Genomic DNA, 10,454 nt, shown 5'->3' on the forward strand with positions numbered 1-10,454 from the left:
TCCATTTGGGGGCACTGACTTCATTTTCCCCTTGCCCCAAACCACCTCTTCTCTGAGGCCATTCATCCCTGCCTGCTGGAGTTGAAGGCTGAATAGGGTGCAGGCCCTTGAGTCCCCAGTGTGTCCGGGCTCCTGGTCCTGGGTGTGCTGGTGGGTGGGTGGGCACATGCCCCTCTTGGGGCAGTGAAACTGCTTCAGTAGACATAGGGCACGATGCGGTAAGGCACACGCCGGCAGTATTCATGCCAGGCCAGGCCATACTTCTGCAGACACTGCCGCTCATCCCGGGCCTCACGGTGCACCAGCAGTGCGGTGAAGTAGAGGAGGTAGAAGTAGGGCAGCAGATGGGACACCCCTGCACAGAGGGAGGCTCTGTGACCACCCCACAGTTCAGAGGTTCCCATGTCTAATGGCTCGGGGCACCACGGCTCAACAGTGAAAGGTTCAAGGTCTGCAGTGAGGCCCACGATATTAGGTTGGCACAAAGGTGTGCTCCAGCCACATTGGGTCCATCCCCAGCTCCCTGACTACACTAGGGCATACCTAGACTGGGCATCTGTGGTCACCATGCTACCCCTGCCCTTCACATGGCCCTGCCCATGCCCACCCAGGCCACTCACCACAGGGCAAGGACCAGGCCAGAGCCATGATGAGATCTCCAAGGTAGTTGGGATGTCGGACTATACCCCACCACCCAGACACCAGCAGCTGCCGTCCTGTGGCTGTAGAGATGGTTTCAAGGCCTGGAAAGATAGGTAGCAGGGTGGGGAACTCCCAGGAAGCCCAACTGCCCCACTGCACCCATGGCACCCTAGAGACCCAGCTCACCAGCCACTCTGGGATCAGAAGGATTCCTTCGGAAAGTGTTTTTCTGGGAATTAGCCCCACGGAAGACGTAGTAACCAATGGCTGGGGGAGAGTATGAGCAGGTGGTCAGGGTTGAGGTTCATAGCCTTCTGCCTGACCCTGTCCACCCACCCAACCTGTCCACAGCCCAGACTCTGCCTGGACACCCAGGACCCTGCCCCCAGCTTTAGATAAGCGCCTGAGGCTTAGCACCTACCTAGTGGGTGCTGCATAACCAGGGAACGAATAACAGGGGGAGGGGAAACGATAGGCCCAACTTGCTGCCCCTTCCTGACTGACCGTTGATGAGGCAGATGATGGAGGCCATGGGCAAGCCCAGGGGTTGCGGGTGATACAGCAGGAACTGGGCCTGCAGGCTGTAGGTGAAGGGTACCCAGGCTAGGTCCCCAAAGGCCAACATGAAGCCAAACCCATCATGTGTGATGTCCATGGTGGTGAGGACAGCCTCCTGCAGGGACAGGACCCAGACACTCTGGCTCAGTACCCACTAGGTCCTCAGACACCCTCCCCTGCCTCCCTTGCCCAGTTCAGCCTCACCTCGTGCCAGAGAGCATCACCCACATAGAGTAACTGGAAGCCATTGACCAGCCACATGGCCAGTGAGGGACTCCCTCTCAGCTCCGCCTCCTGCACCAGTAGGGCCAGGTTAATGATGACCTGGGGGGAAAGAGGACAGGGTTGTCGTGTCCACAGAGGTGGCAGCACCTGGGCAGATCATTGGCAGCCTTTGCCCTTCTGTCACTTATCACAGTCACACTGCGGCCCTTTGTCGAGTGGATTCAAGGCCTGTACCCAGGGACAGAGGGACTATGGAGGGCTGCCTCCCAAGGTGCTGGCAGCCTGTTTGCTGTCACTTTGTGGGGAGCAGCCCGGGAGCAGGTGGGCACTGGGGCTCCAGAGTTTGAACAGACCTGCTTTTGAATCAGCTTCACCACTCAGGCGGATTGCTCACGCTCTCTAAAGCCCACTTTCCCCACCCCCATGTGGAAGATGGGGGTGATTACAGACCTGCCTCATGGAACTGTCCGAGAACTTGATGGCATCGTGCCATGGAGCACTAAGCACAGCGCTCCTGGCACATGGTAAGCGCTCAGTGGTTAGCTGGAGCCAACCGGTACTGAGAACCTGTGTTTTAGTAGCTTTGAGCTCGATTCTGTCATTAAGTTTACCTTGTAGTCCTCACAATAATCTTGGGAGAAAGCCTTTTTTTTTTTTTTTTTTTTTGCGTTTCACTCTGTCGCCCTGGGTAGACTGCAGTGGTGTCATTGTAGCTCACTGCAATCTCGAACTCCTGAGCTCAAGCAATCCTCCCTCCTTGGCCTCCCAGAGTGCTGGGATTACAGGCATGAACCACTGTCCCTGGGTGAAAGCTTTAATTTTATCCCATTTCGCAGATGAGGAAATAGCCACAGAGGCTGATGTGCTGGTGGTCAGGCCAGGATCCAGATCCATGGTGGGCACTTGGCATCCCTGCCTCAGATGAGATCATTTCCAGGGTGACATGAGAGACCTTGGTGATCTTGGCTGCAGTCCAGCATGGATGATTATAACCAAAGAACCCAGTTGGAATGCTGTAGAATGCTGTAGAGGCCACCAGTGACAGACGGGTTGCTAACCCAGTGATCAATTTTAAGTTCTGCACTGCCTTGACCACCAAGGAGCATGTGATCACTCTCCCTGAAATAGACTACGCCTGACTGCTCTATTTAAAATTGCACGTGCTGTCCTAGCTCCCACAGTGCTTTGTTTCTCCATAGCACTCGTCATTCCTGTCATGCTATGTATACTTATTTTTTTGTCTGTCTTTTCCTCTAGAACGTAGGCTCTATGAGGCAGAGATTTTTTTTTCTCCTATAATTTTTTTTTCTTTTGTCTCCCAGTACCTAGAGCAGTGCCTAGGGCACATGGGGGACTCAGCAAACGTTTGTGGAATGAATGAATGATTAATGATTCATGTCTGCACAATTTTGGCCTTGCCCCACCTAAGCAAGGGTCCCCCATCCCACCCCTCCCCCTGGCCCAAAGCCAGCTCAATCAAGCCCAGCATACCCAGCCGATGAGGCCAGGCCGAAGTTCGCAGAAATATTTGAAGTCAAAGAAATAAATGCGAGGGTTGAGCTCCCGTCCCAGGAAAAAGTCGTAAATTGGATTACCTGGAGAATAATGGGGCATGAAGGGGCAGGCAGGCGCCCCTGCCTGCCTCCATCTCCACCCCCTGGGACTCCCCCTCTCACCTGAGTTCCCTCCAGGTGCCAGGGCGGAGACAGGGGCTACCAGAGCCTTCATATAGAGAAAGAGGCTGAAGATGAAAGCGGTGAGGGTGGCCGAAAACGCCAGGGGCAGGAGCATTTCCGGGAGTGCCCCCAGGGGCAGCCCCGCTGACGTTCCCAGCCCCACCAAGAGGGCTGTCAGCACCAGGGCCTGGAAGCCTGAACCACAGCGCACAGTGAGCCCTGGGGCTATGCATCCGCACCCCTCCCCACAAATACATACACACACACACCCCAAAGCTCACGGAAGCCACAGACCTCGCCCCAAGCACTAGGCTGCCCCCGTGAAGGCCCTCCCAGAAGGCCATCCTAGCCACTGCTCTGGTGCATAGAGTAGCAGTAAATGAGGTAGGGGCGTGAGGACAATGGGCGTGGAGAGGTCCCCCGGCGTCTGTCCTGAGCATAGAAGAGGCACGTAAGAGAGCTTGGGGTTGGGGCTAATCTCCACGGACCTCCCAGCTACACCTGAGCTCCACCCCCACCCGCGCAACCGCAGTGCAAGGGCCCGTCCCCCAGGCACCGTTAATGGGGTAGCACAGACGACTCTTGTCCTTCAATTCCTGCCCCTCGGCCACCTGCGGATACAAGGGGCTCTGATAAGGATTTGGGGGGGTATCTTCCCCCTCGCCGAGCCCCCTCCGCCTCCCCTGCGCGTCCGCGAGCAGAGCCCACACCTTGCGTGCCGGCAATAGGTAGAGCGCCGCCTGCAGGCCGAGCCAGGTGAGCCATAGCAGCAGCGCCTGCGGGCTCCACAGCGCTTCCAGCCCAGGCAGGTAGGGGGGTGGGCCCAGGAGGCGCGCAGGGCCGGAGCGGGCCACCAGGAGCAGGTGGAACATGGTGGCAGGCAGCAACAGCAGCAGCGCCGCAGCGCCTGGGGGAGGGGGCCACGGCGTCGGGCGTCCGCTCTCAGCTCCCGCCCGCTGACCCCCACAGGCGCCCTGTTTTCTCCTGGGCTCCCTCAGCATTCCCGGCGCCCGCCCCTGTATCTGGTTCTCAGCTCTCCGCCCCCAAGCTCCCGGCTGCCTCTCAGTCCCCTTTCCGGACTTCCATCTTGGTCCTCCACCCCCAGATCTCCTCGAAGACCCTCCTGCTCCAACTCCCAGTTCAGTCCACAAAGCCCCCGCTCTGCAGCACCCAGGATGGGCCTCTCAGCTCTCGCTCTCCAGACACCCCCCCTGCAAATCCCAGGATCCCCCCAAAGCCTTCCTTCTTGCCCTAGTCCCGGCTCGTAGCTCACCCTCTCCAGCTCTCCCTCGCTCAGCTTCTGCCCCAAGTCCCTTCTCTCTGCCCCATTACCCAGGGGACCCCCGAATTCCAGCGGGGCCCGGGAACCCTGAGGAGGTGCCATGGTCTCTGCTCCGCTGGAGAGTGAGAGCTCACAAAAGTCGGTCAAGGAAACACAGCCCGACCCATCCCCTAGGAGATGGGCTTGGCGACGTGGAGGATCCGGCCCGCTGAGCCTGCACCTGTCTCGACGCTGAGCTCGGACAGTAACCGCGCTTGTCCAGAGGGCTTTAAATGGGCCCGCCCCCGGCCCATCCTGGGCCCAGCGCACCAGCCAATCGGCTTTCAGAGGCGGACCCGACGCGGGCGCCTCCGGAGGCACCTCAGCCTCAAAACCCCACCCCCAGCAAGTCCCGCCCAGCAAGCAAGAGGGAGGAGGAGGCCACACACATTTATTAGGCGGGTCCTGACACCTGCCAGCTGGAAATGACCGCCAGGGCCAAGACCAGGGAATGGGCAGGGTAGGTCGCCAGCATAGGCCTGTGCACGGCAGCTGCTGGGCCTAGCCGCGCTCGCAGATGACCTCAACCACACTAGGCTCCATGGGCACTGGGTCCGGGCAACGAAGGGCAGCTGAGGCCACCACTTCGTCCAGCAGCAGGTGCACGAGCTCCTCATCGGCCACAAAGCGCCACAGGTAAAGCTGCAAAAAGTGGCAGTCCACTTGCACCTGCTGCAACCCAAAGCGCCCAAAGGTGCGCAACCGGACACACTCTAGCAACGTCTTCAGGCTGATCTTGATGATACCAGTCAGCACCGACACCTGCAGGCAGGAACACAGGGATGCAGCTCAGTGACAGCAGGTGTTGGGGGAGGGGCACCCACATTCTGAGCAAGGGCCAGGGAGACATAAGATGCCAGTAGCTAGAATGAAGCAGAAAATCCCAGAGCCCAGGTAAGATGACAGGGATACAATGTTAGCTCCATCACTAGGGGACAAGTAGAGCCCAGCAATCAGAGGCAGAGATGGGGGCCTGCAGAGATGGAGGAGCATTACTGAGTCAGAGGGAGAACACCAGATCCCTGAGCTTGGGCTGGGCTGGGGCAGAAACCATGGTGTGAATAGGAATCTTTGGGGAGGACCCAAGACTACTGTGGGGACAAGGACCAGGGCAAAGAGGCATACTAGGTTAGCCCCCAGACCCAGGCTGGGTGCACACCAAGATCAAGGCTGTGGAATGGTGGTGTTGGGGTTCTAGACTACCTAAAAACAGCCCTAGAGACAGAGACTGGGGTGTGAGGGTCACCCCTAATTGGACACAGGGTCCTAGGGCTCCTTGCACTGGTGTGGGGCTACTCTAGCCAACCTTCCCCGGGTCTGGGTTACTGGGGACTTTGGACCTTGTTGAACTCCACAGGGCTGAACACATCAATACGTTCAGAGAATAGCTTCTGGATGTTGCTCAAGAGGTTGGTGTCCATCGGGGCACTGGATGAGAGGACACAAGGAATCAGAGCCCACCCTGCACCCTCGTCCTCTTTTCTCCATTCCCTCTGGGGCTCTCCTGACCAGCCAGACCTGGGTGTATAGCTGGGTGCATAGCGGCCCTGCTGGCGAGAGCTGCTGTACACGGAGAAGGTCCTCTTGCTAGAGTCGCTGCTCTGGGCCTTGCGAACACCCTCTTCGTACAGGAGCCCCACCTGGTGGTTAAAGGCGGTACTGCAAGGAGGCCAGAGCATGGGGAACCTCCAGCCCACCAGGCGCTGAGGATGCTCTAAGTTACCTCCTCATTTGTTACAACAATCACAGGACAATGACCACAGGGCCGGGAATCTAGCTGGTACATGGTCACTATTTATAGAACCAGTGGAGTGGGGCAAACGCAAGACACAATCTGAGGCCCAATCTTCAACACAAGCCCTGCTCCAACTTCCTAGGTGACCCTGAACCTCAGCTTCCCATAGGTGAAATGGGGGTAATGATGCCACAGTCCAGGGCTGGGGAGGAACAAGGCCATGGATACAGGCACCGCTGGCCCCTGTTGTCTTAATCCTCAGAGCGTCATCCCCCAGCACCCCCAACCTGGGCAGCACCTGCACATCGATGGCTGTGGTGTCCTCTACCACCCGCTTCATGACGGCACGCACGTTCCGGGGCTCCAGCGTACTGAGCCAGTCCCGGGTCTCCACACTCTTGCGCAGCATCTGTGATATGACCAGGCCCTGCACCTTCACATAGTGGGTCAGCAGCCGCCGTGCTGTCTCCCTGGCCTCCGCACACAGTGTGCTCACGGGCGTCACTGGAGACTGGTCCTGAGCCAGGGAGGCAGAGGACAGGGAGTGGGTACAGACGGTAGCTCAGGAGCCACTGCCACCAGTAGCTGGGCACAGACCAGGCAAGGGAGAGGCTGGGTGGGCACAGGTGGCTGGTCTGGGTCTGGCCGTGAGGGAACTGTCCAGCCTCCTGCATTCCCAGGACCACTGTCCCCTTCCCGCCATGTGCTGACAGTTCACCTGCACCAGAAATTGTTCATCAGTGAGCGTGAGGATGTAGGAGATGGTGGCTGTCTCATAGTCTAGGCAGAGGCGGGAGAGCAGCAAGAGCAGGGCAGGTGGCGTGGCACCCCCCTTCTCCCCAGGGCTGTCACAGAAGCTCTGAGCTGTCTGGCACATGGAGCGGATGAAACCCACGATGAGGCCCTCGCGAACGCCCTGGCTGCAGAATTCACCCTGTGAGGAAGCAGGGCCCAGATGCACTACAAGCCCCCTCTTCCAGGCAGGGGCTGCTCATGACCCTCTACTGAGGCCCTAAGTGCCCCAGCCCCTCTCCAAGGGACAGCATCATCCTGCATTCCAAGTACCCTAGAGCAGCTCCCCTGCTTGGGGACAGGGGAAAGCCAACACTTGGGACCCTGCCATCTTCCCACTCTCAGCCCAGCTGCAGATGCCCTCAGAGCCTTCCCCACCCTCCCAGCTGTACCTCAAGAGAACCCGAAACCACAACCAGAGTGCCAGGGCAAGGACTGTGTGCCCAGGTGACCTGTCCCCAGTTCCCCAAGTGCTGGTAAAAGGGTACTGAAGGGCCAACTAGCAGGATGAATATGGAATGCCCAAGGGGAGGCTATACCCGGAAGTAGGGCTTGTTGGAGAAGGACACCTCCTTGGCGGTGAAGAGGTGCACTGCGGCCAAAGACGCCTTGATGTGGCTCAGGATGGAGCTGGCCACATTGGCCAGCAACTCAGCCAGGCCTGGGCCCTCCTTCCCAGCCAGACGAGGCGCAGCCAGAGCCTGGCGCACATCGGTCAAGCAACCCAGGAAGGCCACCCGTAGGCCCTGCAGGTGGTGGCCCAGGCGCTCACGGGCCACTCGCTCCACGATTTCCGTGGCAGCCTCAGCAAGCCCGGCAGCTGCCAGCAGGGCCCCAGGGGCCCGCAGGCGCCGGTGGAAGCGGTCCAGCGCCCGCACCAGCAGCGAGTTGTCACCGCCACCCTGCTCTTGTGCCAGCCGGCGCTCCACCAGCGCAAAGTAGCGGCCGCCCAACTCCCGGGCAAAGGCTGCCAATTTCTCGGCACCTGCAGGGCCCTGGGCAGCAAACAGCTCCTGGTAGGCCGCTGCCACCTGGCAGAGGCCGCCAACGAAGCCACTGCCGCCATGGTCTGTGAACTCTAACACATCGGGAGCTGGAGGGGAGGGCCCCAGTTCGGCCTCCAGGCTTCTCAGCTCCTCCTCCAGCCGCCCACGGGCATGCGCCAGGAACTCCTCGCACAGCTCCTCGGCAGGCTCGCCCAGGGCCAGCAGCAGCTCCACGCACTCGGCCTGCTCAGGGGCGCCGGAGCCGCCCTCCCTGCAGGAAGCGAGATCACAGTGAAGGGCAGGGCCAGGGCCTCCAGTGGGTGTGTGGGAGACAGGAAAGCAAAGCATGGGGCAGGACGACAGCTCAAGAAGGGCCCAGGGCGGGGTGAGGGCCGAGGGCCACACCTGAAGCGCTGCCGCAGCTGCTGAACCAGGCGGGCCGTGATGACCTGGCAGTCGTCCTGGATGGCACGGAACGAGGGCAGGTGCTGGTACTGCTGCAGCACGGCCTGCGCGCGGCCCTGGTAGCGCACTGCCTGCCCGTAGGCGCCCAGCTCCACGCACTTGGTGAGGCGCGAAGGCAGCTCGAAAAGGAACTGCAGCTTCCGCAGCAGCGCGTGGACCCCTGCGGATCAGGATGCGGTTATCCCCAGACCCCGAGGGTGGCTCACCAGAGGCCCCGCGCGGCAGCGCCCACCTGCCAGCTTGGTGATGCGCTCGTGGCGGTCCTGCAGCGTGGCACTGATGCGCGCGCTGAAGTCCGTGATGACGGCCATGTTGGTAGCCAGCCGGTCCATCTCGTCCTCCATCTTCCGGAAATCGTTCTTCATCTTGCGGATGGTGTCTGGGAGGGCAAGGGTCAGGGAGAGGGAAAAGGAGATGACTGGGGGGCAGACGCACCCTCAGCTTGAGACATGGAACAAAAACTCTCTTACACCCCCTTCAACGTGCCTGAGCCCGCTCCTCCAGGGTCACGTTGATGCTTCGGAGCCAGACTGCTGCCAGGTCACAGCACAAATGGGGGTCATTATGTCAGTGCAGCAGGAGTTTTTACCCACACCCCTTCTGTGTGCCCCTATCCCTGGTGCCCAGGGGACATGGCTGGGGCGGGGGCCTCAGTGTCTGCCCTCAGAAGATGCCCGCATCTGAAGGAGGGCCCACAGCACTTGGCACTAGCTGAAAAAGCTTTCCTTTTCTTTATTTTTATTTGTTCCCAGCTCTCCCTTTGAGAAAGAACGTATGTATATACGTATGTATTTTTCCAGATCCTTTTCTTTATGATCTTGCTCTGTTGCCCAGGCTAGAGTGTAGTGGCCTGATCATGGCTCACTGCATCCTCAAACTCCTGGGCTCAAGTGATCCTCCCGCCTTAGCCTCCTGAGTAGCTGGGACTACAGGCACGTGCCACCACACCCAGCTAATTTTTCTAGTTTTTGTAGAATAGAGAATTTTTCTATTTTTTGCAGAATAGAATAGCGGTGCGGGGTTCATGCCGGTAATCCTATGCCCTTTAGGAGGCCAATGCACAAGAATTGTTTGAGGCCAGGAGTTCGAGACCAGGCTGGGCAACACAGCCAGACTCCATCTGTACAAAGAATTAAAAAATTGACCACGCATGGTGGCATGCATCTGTAGTCCCAGCTTCTTGGGAGGCTGAGGTGGGAGGATGACTTGAGCCTAGCTGTTCAAGGCTATGATCATGCCACTGCACTCCAGCTTGGGCAACAGAGCAAGAGCTCATCTCTAAAAACAAAAAACAAACGAAAACAAAACAAAAACCAAAAAAAACCCAGAGTGTAGGTTAAGCCCAACTAAGCCACTGACCTGTGACACCTGAACACACAGAGATGGGCCACAAAATCACCTCTCTGGTCTCCCTTTAAATTTTATGACCTCAAGTCCCAAAGTGGCACTCCACACTGCCCAGCCATCCTTCCGAACCCTCTAGGAGTCTGTTTTCCCATTTTCTCCTCAGTTCTCAACATTCCAATACATGCTCACTAACTTTCAACTGAGGACCCTGCTTCATACACATACTTCATGGGAAAAATAAAAGCAAACCTCAACTCCCTCCAAATCTGCAGAACAAACAGACATCTGTGCACCACCTGTGCCTTCCACTCTCCCTCTCTTGAGCCATTCTGCCTCTGGTTCTGACCAGAGCTCTGCCTAATGACCTACTTAACCCCTCAACGTGGACAGCACACAAGCAGCTCAAGCATAACACACCCAAAACAAAACTCTTGACATTCCCTAAACCTGTTCCTCTGCTCATCTTTTCCATCTTGGCTCCTGGCCATTTCTGAAGAGCCGTCTTTGATTCTTACTTGTCCTTTACCTCACATTCAGTCTATCAGCAAGCTGTGGAAGGTCTACCTGCGACATTTTCTTTCCAAGCCACCATCATCTCTTGTCCAATTATTGCCAACATTTCCCAACTAATTTCCTTAATTTCACTTCTCAGTGTACACCATCAATGTTCTTAAAGGAAAACAAGGAGAATAAGGCAAAAATGTATC

The 10,454-nt window shown here is 58.0% G+C and overlaps 2 protein-coding genes across 3 annotated transcripts in view; both read right to left on the minus strand.

Moving 5' to 3' along the window:
- Positions 1-9: 9 nt before the first annotated feature.
- On the minus strand, positions 10-4,640 carry TM7SF2 (transmembrane 7 superfamily member 2). The gene is made up of 10 exons (XM_012665432.1): positions 4,434-4,640; positions 3,812-4,008; positions 3,658-3,712; positions 3,102-3,296; positions 2,917-3,020; positions 1,405-1,524; positions 1,147-1,315; positions 829-909; positions 621-743; positions 10-355 (listed from the first exon to the last, which is right to left on the minus strand). Exons 1-10 carry the CDS (start codon positions 4,483-4,485, stop codon positions 195-197), a joined length of 1,257 nt encoding a protein of 418 aa, XP_012520886.1. The 5' UTR covers positions 4,486-4,640; the 3' UTR covers positions 10-194.
- A 155-nt stretch (positions 4,641-4,795) lies between these two features.
- The window catches only part of VPS51 (vacuolar protein sorting 51 homolog (S. cerevisiae)), an 18,328-nt gene continuing 12,669 nt past the window's right edge, over positions 4,796-10,454 (minus strand). The window contains exons 3-10 of one of the 2 annotated variants that reach the window (XM_012665429.1): positions 8,633-8,779; positions 8,341-8,560; positions 7,489-8,206; positions 6,876-7,091; positions 6,456-6,674; positions 5,941-6,062; positions 5,763-5,850; positions 4,796-5,184 (exon numbers count right to left, since the gene is read on the minus strand). In XM_012665429.1, coding sequence (XP_012520883.1) covers positions 4,924-5,184; positions 5,763-5,850; positions 5,941-6,062; positions 6,456-6,674; positions 6,876-7,091; positions 7,489-8,206; positions 8,341-8,560; positions 8,633-8,779 — 1,991 coding nt within the window. In that variant the 3' untranslated portion in view covers positions 4,796-4,923. The remainder of the gene's footprint in view (positions 5,185-5,762; positions 5,851-5,940; positions 6,063-6,455; positions 6,675-6,875; positions 7,092-7,488; positions 8,207-8,340; positions 8,561-8,632; positions 8,780-10,454) is intronic. The other variant, XM_012665431.1, reaches the window with a different exon arrangement.

The sequence above is a fragment of the Propithecus coquereli genome, unplaced genomic scaffold (assembly GCF_000956105.1).
Source record: "Propithecus coquereli isolate 6110/MARCELLA unplaced genomic scaffold, Pcoq_1.0 Scaffold120, whole genome shotgun sequence".
Lineage (NCBI taxonomy): Eukaryota > Metazoa > Chordata > Mammalia > Primates > Indriidae > Propithecus > Propithecus coquereli.